We start from the raw sequence: 11,174 nt of genomic DNA, 5'->3' as shown, positions 1-11,174 counted from the left end.
TGGTAAATTTCTGGTTACCACATATGAAGGTATTTAGAAGCATATTATTTCTTAGTTGAGGTGAAACATGGTAAGAAAGGGAAATGTTTTATCTAAAAGTAGTTGAATGGTGGCAGCCTTTTTGAAAGAAGGAGAATAACTATCCTGCCCCATCCATCCGCAGGTCACTGGTCGGGTGTGGATACACACACAGCGGTGGCCCATGGTTTTAATTATCACCTTTCCTTACACTCCTCCTCTGTACTTTGTCTCCTCTTAGGTTATTTAGATCTCATGACACCAAGTACAAACTATATTTGTTTTCTGAGGGAAAAAAAAAAAAAAAAAGGTCAGATGTTGTATATTCGCCCTTGACTCTTTTCTACAGTATTTAGCATGATCATTATGTGCACTATTTTGACCAACTGTGTATTCATGACTTTTAGTAATCCTCCTGAATGGTCGAAGAATGTAGAGTAAGTAGATAATTTATTTATATCTCTACTTGTTTGTTTTGAAGCTATTTAGTCACTGAATCTTGCTTTGCCAGTTTGTCCATCCATCAAGGGGAAGAAAATTGGTTATTGCCACTCTTTATTTCACAGAGAGGGCTGAAGGTACATGTGGAATTTGAGAACTATCCCTAGAAGTCAACTCTATAAAGAGAAAGTATGCTCTGGAAATTACTGCTCTTCCTCTCTGCCCTTTCCTATGCTGGTCAGTGCCTTCGCCTGGCTGCCCCATCACCATCTTGTTTCCTCAGATCCTGATGATAACTGTCTTCTCCAGCTTTAGGTTTCCCCTTTAAACAATTTTTTTGACTCCTATAAGTTTAGAAATAGCTCTGGGGGCCTCCTCACCTGCTTCCACATGATCATGTACTAGATGGCAGTACAGAATTATTTCCTTGGCATACAGTGGAGGACCCAGTAGAATATTCCAGAGTTCTTGGTTTGTGCATGTTTTCATTCAAAGCATTTCTTTCTCCTCCCTTCCATCCTGCTGCATTGTCTGTGCCTTTCTGTTTTGCTTCTCTTAGTTTAAGCCACACTTCAGGCACATGTCATCTTAAAAGGTTCGTTTAAAGTGCCTGTCTGTTCAGAAATTACCTCAAGTTATCCATTTCTTTGACAGGTACACGTTCACGGGGATTTATACATTCGAATCACTAGTGAAAATCATCGCCAGAGGTTTCTGCATAGATGGCTTTACCTTCTTACGGGACCCATGGAACTGGTTAGATTTCAGTGTTATCATGATGGCGTAAGTTCCCTACTTACTGGGTCGGTGTTCTGGGGTGATTTTGTGTGTGCGGTTGTATTCCTGGGTGCATTTGTATGACAGTTTCCATCAGGGTGAGTTTGTGGACACAGAGATATGAGGAATCAATGAGCAACCATAGAAGGCCCTGTGGCTTAGCCTGCAATTCTTGCTTCTGAGGGCCTCTTGTGGTTCCAGCAGTGATAGCAGGCTTATGTGGGAGAAGGTAAGCAGAGGCTTTATAGCTGAGAGAGAAAGCAGGGAGTGGTTTCCTACTGATGTTTAATTTCCCGTTATAGCATTGACCAGGGCTGGCACACCTATCATGCATGAGGGGATCTCTGTGAAGACTGAAATTTTCTAGGTATAAACTTGCAACGAAATGAGCTTCCTCAGTATGTTTTAGCACATGTAATTTAATGAGGCTGGCCAGGTGTTGCAAAATTTAGAGCACATTTTAGTGTCAAAACTTGTGCCGAGGTATCCAAATCAGCACTTCCTGAAGAGCTGCTAACCAGAATTTCAAACTATTGCTAAAAACCAGTGTAACTCCATATTGGCATGCGAGCAGCTCTTGGTAATTCATCGTGTTTTAAACTGAAAGTAAATTTCTTTAGAAAGCTTTGCTGATGATCGAACAGCTATAGCAGGCTCTGTTGTTTTCATTTCCAGGTTAAGAAAGTGCTTTGTGGTTTGGGAGTTGGCTGTGTACAGGCTGTGTGTGTGCCCAAAGATGTGTGTGTGAGGAAGTGTGTGTCTGTGTATGTGTGAGCCTGAGCATCAGATCTGCAGATGTATTCCAAATATAAAATGTGAATGAATGATATGCACTGAGTATTTGAAACTGGAACTTTGGCTTTCTGTTACATAAAGGCAATTTCTAGGTTTCCAGCATCATGAATACACACTGATGTTCATTTAAAATTTAAGTGCCTTTGCTAGGCCCAGATCTGGTGATAAGATGGGCACTTAACACAGTATTTGTACTGATTCCATAAACTGGATTTTCTGAGCTTTTAGTCTGCTTTTGTATGTCGCAGACTAAAACTTCGTCTGTGGATATGACTGCAAACCTATGTATATAACTCTTGGATAAGCCATATGTACAGACTTTCAGACATTTTTGCCATTGTTAACTACAGAGTTTCTTTAATGTAGATTTGTTTTTATGGGACTCCTACTGCAAAAAAATTTGTCTCCCTTTTTAAAGAAATTGTATATGGGAACCAGCAGATGGTGTAATGGTTATGTCATTGCACTCCCACACAGTTGACAGTGGTTCAAGTCCTGGACCCAGAGGGTTAAAACTCACAATGTACACATGTGTGCGTGTGCCCAAGATCCCGAGAGAATAGAGGAGAAGGGATTGCAGCGTGGCCATCCCCCCTGGGGGGTGATTTCTCGCTTTCTGTCTCTCTGTTTCTCTTTGTCTCTCTGGTAAGCACACACACCCCATAGCAAAAATCTCTGTTAAAAAAAAATTGTTTATGAACTTGGGGACATAAGCATTTGAGCCCATTGGCATTCCTTTTTAGTAATAAAAAGTAAATGAGCTGACAGTATAGTAATTCTGACTGGGATCAGCACATTACTATGCTAATTAAGTGGTGATCCTCACCACTTCCTGATTGTGTCAGTTCTTTCAAATATATTTTAAAATTCTCCTTACCCAATAGGAAAAAAATGTTTATATTCTGAAACTTTTCTTTTTCAAGGAAAATAAACAAAACAAAACAAAATGATAGCATGTATGTAAGACCCTTTCTTCCCCCCATTCTCAAATGCTCGCCCAGTGGTACCATTACAAGTTAACTTTGGTTTGATTCTGCAGGTATATAACAGAGTTTGTAAACCTAGGCAATGTTTCAGCTCTACGCACTTTCAGGGTACTGAGGGCTTTGAAAACTATTTCGGTAATCCCAGGTAAGATGGCCCGGGGTTGGTGTTAGGTGTTGGGTTAGGGCCCTGACGTGACGTATTGTACTTTTTGTTTTGTTGTGGTTTTGTTTTTTCTTTTGGTGTTTGTGTTTGTGTCTGTGTTTGTCATTTGTGTCTGTGTGTGACCTCCCTTACTACAGATATGTGACAGAGTTTGTGGACCTGGGCAATGTCTCAGCGCTGAGAACATTCAGGGTTCTCCGAGCTTTGAAAACTATCTCTGTAATTCCAGGTGAGAAAATTTGTACCAAAACTGACTTTGCTGCATTTCCTCTCTCCCTGCCATTCATTTTGTTCACCACATCCAAACTGGCATCGGCACAGTTGATATGGCCTTGCATTCTGCATGTTGTTCCCGGGCAACATTCTCTGAATGGCCCTTTGGTCCTTGGCAGTTTTCTCTGACAGTGCTTGCCAGGCATGCAGCCCCCATTCCATCCATGCTTTTGAAAAAGCACGTGCTTAGGAGTCACCTGAATCTTATGATATTTGAAATATCCTCATAGAGCTAGCTGTCCTCTTTGTATATGAATCATTTGCTTCCTGGCCTCATGGAATTATAGTAATTTTGACATTCACCATCATGGAATTACAGTAATTTTAACATTCACCCTCATTCCATTGCTTGTGATTTCTAGGCTTCCCATCGCATGGTTTGCTGATGGGATGTTATTCAAATAATTATACCTTTACTGTTACTGTGTTAATGAAATTATTTAAGCACAGAAGATATCCACCCAATCAGTTCAGTATGGTAGACAAATTTAAGATCCTTGGAACTAGCGAATTGAACTTTAATAATCACTGTTCATTATGTTCTACTGCTGTCTGTTTCACTAGAATAAGAGCCGGTAGACATCTACTGTCCATTTGTTCAGGGATTATTCTCAAACATAAATCCCAATGACAGCTTAATACAGGTGCTGTTAAAAAAAAATCAAAGGTAAGGTAAGCTACAACTAAAGGTATGGGCAAACAAAAAGTACAGAAACTTGAGGGGAAAAAAGAATCAGTGGGTGGGTGAGAATATTTGACTAACAATCTCTTTAAAATTTTGCTGTTTTCATTTTGGACCTGGTCGAGCTAGTACAGTGATCATTAATCTTTTGTTTTTATTTTATTTATTTATTTATTTATTTGGAGAGATTTTTGCTAGGGCAAACCTTTTGAAGACTTTGGATCCCTTTGAGAATCAGATGAAAGTTCACAGACTACCCCCGCAAGCCTATCCATGGACCCCATATTAAGATCCCTTAATTTAATTTATGTCAGTGCATCTGGGCAAAAACTTACCTTTCTAGAGACCACTCTTGAAGTCTAAAAGGAGATATATTTCAGTTAGTCTTATGAACCTGAGATATACTGGCAGTAACTTGGCAGAGGTCAAGATTATGGTTTTGCTCTTTGGACTTTAACGATTTTATAAAAATAGGGACATAGAGAATAAAGGTTTCCTATCCTTTGCATCACGTTGCTCTTCCCCTTATGGCTGATTTAGGAATCTTCCTCCTCCCCTTCAATATCATCTAAACATCAGACAGAGAAAGGGAAACACAAGGTATAATCCTGGACAAGGGACACTTGCATTGTGGTTTACTAAGATCCTCAAGGAAGGTAAATCTCAGTTTCTCCATTTATAAATTTCGGCCATAGAGCAGGCCAGTAAATTAGTGCCCTACTAAGGATGCATTCCTTTATTTTTAGCAATGGTAGTTGACTTCTTATCAGCCAGAGGCTGAGTGTCAGTTGGAGTATATCCTTATTGGTAAAAGTCATAGTCCTGGCTTCTGAAGACTTCACTCCTAGACAACCTAAATGCATCAACAGAAGGCCCAGTCACTGTGCAGGCAGCCTCATATCACTCATTAATGGTGGCCTCACCCTCAGGTGGGCCTTGTCTTAGTTTTTGAGGCATCTGGAGTGCCAAATTTTTCCTTCCATTTTTCCTTTGGTTTCTCTCTTCCTCTGGCCCCTTTTAAATACAATTCTGTGTTTTCTGCTCACTTCCCCCAGCGTACTCTGCAAGGCATCTGCCTCTTTATGTTCTTGTGATCTCAAAACTTCTCTTCCAGAATTAAATTGGAAAGCTGCATTCTGTTCACTAACTAGGGCAGCAGATGCTATCTCTAGTCTAGCTCATAGCGTCTGTCTCGATCTCTGCTGTATGGGTAACTTTTGACATCAGCATTTTTGCAAGATTATCTTTAGCTGATGTCATGTTATTTATCCTTAATACCCTGGTAATGATGAGCATACAGTGTCTAACATAGTTCCCGGCCAATGGTGCTCCATAATGGGTTTAACAGTCAATTTTATATATATATATATATAAAGAAAGAAATCTATGTCCAAAGAGAGGGTTTATATCAAGATTTAGACATCAGCTTCATGGTTTGAAATAGATTCCCAGATTCCTATATCTAGAAGCACCCCCAGTTGAGCTGGCTTTGGGAGGCTAACTGGGATGGAAAATAACTTGAAAGATAGTAAAGCCCAAAATAGATCACCATCAGTAAGTGGTATATTTGGTTCTTGAATTAAAGTGTGACTTTCAATTCCAATCCTTTTGCTCCCCATTCTACCTTTTAGAGATAGTAAGAGAAATCCAATAAATGGCATCCCCCTCATGGAGAGATATTTCATCCATGTGTAATTCTGAACTTGTCTATCACACTTTCTCCCATCAAGGACTATTTCCTATTGCTACCTGTCTGCTGCCCAGTTCTCCTCCAAGGCAGAGGAAATCTGAGTCCTTTTGACTCCAGTGTTGTAGAGCTGGTTCAGAGTTCCTCCTTAGTAAAAACCGTGGCCTTTTATACCAAGGTTCTCATGGATCAGTTCGGTGCAGTTGTTGCTCTCCTTGCCTTCTGCTGTTCCTAGTTTGATTATAGGCTTTTGCCGAAGCTGCCAAAACCAGAATGGAAATGAGAGTGACCACAGAACTGACACAGGACCTACACAATCTCTTGATCTCACAAAGCTCTCCTAGTCTCAACTCCCTTCATGAGAGCTTTTGCTTTCCTAGAGCACTGACCCTACCTCACCTGGCCAACGCTGTCCTCCCTCTTAGCGTCTTTGGTAGATGTTCTGACTGTTTCAGAGCTGCCAAGGCTCTCAAGATGGAGAGTAAGGTGTATCAGTTATCTCCTGCCTTTGGTATAAATAATGCTTACTTTCAAGCCCTCTTGTAGCTTAGAGAAGACTAAATGCATATTCTGACCCTTTTTATTTTATTAGGTTTATTTATTTCTTCCATGAGAGGGAGAGAGAGAGTCAGGCACCCTCAACAGAGTCTTAACACTGTGATCCACCCCCCACCTCAGCCAGTCAGGATCATAGGCAAGCACGCACACACGTGTACCCCCACCATATACAGGGAGACCTTAGCATTTGAACATGGGACCTTCTCATGTGGCTTCAGCACCATGGAATGTTGTATTACTGGTGTGCCACTGTGGCTGACCTCTGGCCCTTTTTCTTTGCTATATGCTAACCAAGTTAACATATGGTTCATGATTTTTCTTTTTGCTGCAGAGATATCAACTCAGAGAACAGTATACGCAAACTCTGTGTTAAAAAGGAATTACAGAGGAGACCCTTGCAGAATTTTCTTTGGTCTGAAATTTGTCAGGTTGTACTAGACATTGGCATATTCTGCCTAAAAGTTTGTATGTCTTAAAACTTTGTTTTCACTTTGTATTTATCTGAGGCCTCGGTATAAAAATGAACTTCTAAGTGACTGTCAGAAGTTTTGTCTTCTGCAATCTTTGATCATGTGCCACAGAACTAACTTGCCCAAAGATAAGGTAGGAGTCTCCAGGGGATTCTTCAGGTTATTCTCAAAGACGAGCACCTAACAGTGTAAACAGAACCAGTTGGGAGAGCCCCACTTTTCAGTTCCTTTTCATTTCCATCATCATTTAAATGGCTCCCACAAAGCACTACTTACCCAAAGCTCATCAGCACTTATTTATATCATTTTACTCTCTCTAGAGCTGTAATTTCTTGATTATTTTTCTCTTGGATATTTTATTTCTCTGCCTTCATGTCTTTTACTTTTATTCCTTCCCAGTGGGATTAGATAGGAAGTAGAGAAAATAATGGTCCCATTTTCTTCCCACCCCAGTGGTCACAAAGAAAGCATTTTCCATTTCCTTTAAATGTATACATTATGAATGTGGTGAGTTCTGCTTATAGTGAAGAGAGAGAAAATATTTTAAGATTATATTCAGACTCATTGTATCCTTAAAAATATTCTAGTTATTAATCCTATTACTTTTGCATTCTTTTCCACGATACTCCTCAGGAAAGGTAAGTTTAGCAGTGGTCCTAAGCGGAAAAACACTGAAGCCTCACAGGACCTACTCACTCTCCTTTGAGAGCTAGTTTAGTTTTGGTCACACTTTGTGATGTGAGTCTGGTCTCAAGTAAATAACTCTATGGCTCCCAAATCCTTCCCAAATTACTCCTGATCTGAAGCACCTTTAAGAGCCATCATTATGAGGATTGCATTTGCAGCAGGAAAATTGACAGGTCACTCGCTACTTTATCCTCTAGGACTTGTCTGGACCCAAGCCAGACTCTTGGAACTGGAAAGTTGTTCTTTCCCCTGGGTCGAGAACTGCTCATTACTGCCACTATGGCCTGTTCCAGTATTAATTTTGTAGGGGAATGAGCACACATTGCATCAGAACACTTAATTTCTCAGCCACAAACTAGGGAATATGAATTAACTTTGTTTATAATCTGGCCATCACAGTGGCGGAAGATTTTGATCCCAATATGCATGGATGATTTCTGCAGCTACAGCACATAAGCAGGCTTTGTGCATTTGTTTAATGGATTTCTGGGCATTATAAAAGGTGGCAGGAGGTTCCCAGGTGCCTTTGGAATAGAATTCTATGGCCACAGCTTCACCTGTTTCTCAGATTCCCTAAATAACAGATTCTTTTCGGATAGCTGACCTTTCTGTACATTGGATCCAGCTATCTTTTCTTAATCTGTAGTAAATGTATTAGCTGCTTCTGCTCACATACCGATGCTAGTCAGTGTTGGCCTCTTCCAAGAGTTCTCGCTGTCCAATTTGCCCCCACGTGGCTTCTGTTGCACACTCTGTTGTGTAGGAGTCATCGAAGGAGCATTCTGCTCTGTTTGTGATAATCGGTTTTCAGTAAGTGTCTTGCTTGTTCTGCCTTATAGTGTCATGAGCCAATAGAAGAAGCAAGACAGCTTCTCTTCACAGCCAGACAGTGGCATTCTTCATCTCGCTCCCCTCAAGGCAGAAATTCCACCAGCGACTTCTTGCCTCTATTGACCTGTGCTGGTAATAGCAAGGAGCACTTTTGCTTGGCTGTGTGTGTTGGGCAGCCACTGCGGGCAAGGCTGTAGAGCTTGAACTGGAGAATTGCACTGATGGCATCATCTCCATAAAACTGTCATTGATGCTGGCAAATAGGATCATTCACAGTTATCGAACGAAAGGGGAGAAAAGAGAGCCTTGACTGAAGGTGGTGTATGCTCAGTGACTATATTTAATATTACTGTGTAACCCTGTGCCTTCCTTCATCTGCCAGTGTTACACATCACCTTTCTTCCTGTGCTGCTTTCTAATTTTCTCTTAGTGATCTGGATGAGAATCTTACAGAGGAAACCTTGTAGATGGCTGCAGTTAATGTAAATTAGTGATTACTTTTATGTAATTAAGATTTCTCTCACACACACACCTCCCCCCCCCCAGCTGAATAAAATGTTTATACTTCCAAATAAGTTTCCAAATAAGTTTCTCCTTAAACTTCTGGAAAGTTAAAAGAATTCTCACCAGCGATATGATCTAAGCCTCAGACTTCAAAGCAAAACACTCAAAGAGAAACATATTTTTAGCTTTCTGGACTTATGTTTATAGCATTCTTCAACAGCTGGTTTTGGAGAAGAGATGTTAAACCAGCCGATTGTGAGCATTCAGGTTGATCCCAGGCGGGTGACGAGTTCCATGCATGACTGATACATTGCACATCTCTGGTTGTGTGTAAAAGGGCACAGGAATAATTCAGGGAACTCAGGGCCGGAATGCTCTTGGGCTTCTAGACGCTAGTAAAAACCAAAATGCGGAGCCAGGAAGCCCACATACCAGGAGGTGCTTTGTCTCCATCTCCTTCTCTCTGTGTCTATTTCGTTTTTCTTTCAGCATACTAACTTCCTTTACTTCTCAGTCATCTTAATATAATGACAGAAGGTGACTACCATTTAGCTTCCAAATGTTCATATTACCATTCCCCACACGAAAGGACTACTTATCTCTTATCCTGTTCCAAATTCCTATAGGGAGAATGTAGGTCAGATGTCTACCCTGACATCCATAACTACTAAGAGACAGTCGTCCTTTAGTGGCTGCCGAAATCCTACCTTTGTGGAGCAGAAGAGAGCTGGAGCTCAGGGCCTGGAATGTCTTATTTTATGAGCTTAGAATTTAGCAAAGAGTTCTAGTCTAGGAAAATCAGATTACATTTATACTAAAATTGTATGTCTTTAAAATTATTTGCATGGGGGCCAGCAGATGGTGTGGTGGTTAAGGTATTGGACTCCCACATGGCTGACTGTGGTTTGAGTCCCGGACCTCGTCATGTGCTTTCTCACCCCCACCCCCTTTCTGTTGCGCGCATATGCCCTGTAGCAAATTTTAAAATAGTAATTAATAAAATAATTATTCAGAAAATTATTTGTATACTTATTTGTAACACCAAACCATTGGTTTGATCATTTTGTAGTTTACTGTTTATACTAATGACAAGTTGCAGCTAATATCTCAATTCAGTTAAAAGAACAATAGAAAGAGCCTTGAATGATCATTTGGTGTTCAGATAGTAATTGTTTCAACCATCTTTTCTATGAAGTTGGCTATATGTTAGCTCTTCATAAAGAAATCCAGGAGAAGAAACTTTACAACCTTTCTTCATTGACCCATTCAAGTATCCTTTAAAAAAAAATTTTTTTTTGAAAGCAGTAGGCTTGTATAGTTTTAGAGGCCTAGCATTGAATTATTGACCCAATATAGACCTGCCTTAACTCAGTCAAAATGTAGTGATGACTTTATTTCAATAGCTATCTGGAAATAAGTTCTATAATACTGAGCAGTTTTTACTTATTGATGGCTGCCTTCTATTTTATATCACCAGTACCTTCTTATCTAGCCGCATGATTAAGGTACGACTTCTCAGGGCCTTAGGTATAAAAGATAGTGTGAAATTTCAACTACTTAATCTAAAGCAAGTAAACATTGCTGCCCTATTTTTAAGGACTTTAGGGAAGATTCTTTCATTTCTCCTGAATTGCCATGTAATGCTGTCTTCATATTCTGTAGGTGAGACTGCGAGAGGTGATCTTAAATTCATTCTGAAACACTGTGGGTTATCAATAATGACTGAGCCAGACCAGACTTCCTCCTTTCTCAGGCCCTGTTTGGTACTGTTTCTGTACAGCCTTATGGAGAGATAAGGTATTAGACTAGAAATGCCTCTCGTAAGCCAGCAGGTGGCACAGAGGTTTAGGCAGATGGATCTCATGGCCAACTGCATGGTTCAACTAGAGTCCTGGATTCAGGGACTTGAAAAACACTCTGGGCGCATGTGCATGTGTACCCAAAATCCTGAAAGGAATATGGAAGAGAAGGGATTGTGGCGTGGCCATCCCTCTTGGAGGATGATTTCTCACTTTCCTATTTTCTCCCTGGCAATCACACATGACCTATAGCAAAATAATAATAATAATTAAATTAAAGAAAGAAATGCCTCTGTCCTAGAGCTAGGCAAGCCCTCCTTATCCCCTAATCCCTTCTGTGGTCATAAGTCTCCATGGAAGGCCCACTTTGTAAGAAAGCCCAGACCTCTGCAAACCTCTGCATTTCTACAGCCTAACTCATGGCTCTTTTTCTTTAATTCTCCTCTAATTCCTTTCAAAGGATTTCTCCTCTGTGTAAGAGGAGAAAAATTTCTCTCATTTCC

General features: G+C 40.5%; 1 protein-coding gene across 1 annotated transcript in view; it reads left to right on the top strand.

The window, feature by feature from the left end:
• The first annotated feature begins 361 nt into the window (after window positions 1–361).
• The window catches only part of LOC102471851 (sodium channel protein type 8 subunit alpha), an 80,434-nt gene continuing 69,621 nt past the window's right edge, over window positions 362–11,174 (top strand). The window contains 3 exon segments of the mRNA XM_027768137.1: window positions 362–455; window positions 1,114–1,242; window positions 3,318–3,409. Of these exon segments, the coding sequence (XP_027623938.1) occupies window positions 376–455; window positions 1,114–1,242; window positions 3,318–3,409 (301 nt within the window). The 5' untranslated portion in view covers window positions 362–375.

This window comes from Tupaia chinensis, unplaced genomic scaffold (assembly GCF_000334495.1).
Source record: "Tupaia chinensis unplaced genomic scaffold, TupChi_1.0 Scaffold145652_1, whole genome shotgun sequence".
NCBI lineage: Eukaryota > Metazoa > Chordata > Mammalia > Scandentia > Tupaiidae > Tupaia > Tupaia belangeri.
Note: the sequence above shows the minus strand (reverse complement) of the source record. Positions and strands in the feature narration are given on the sequence as shown.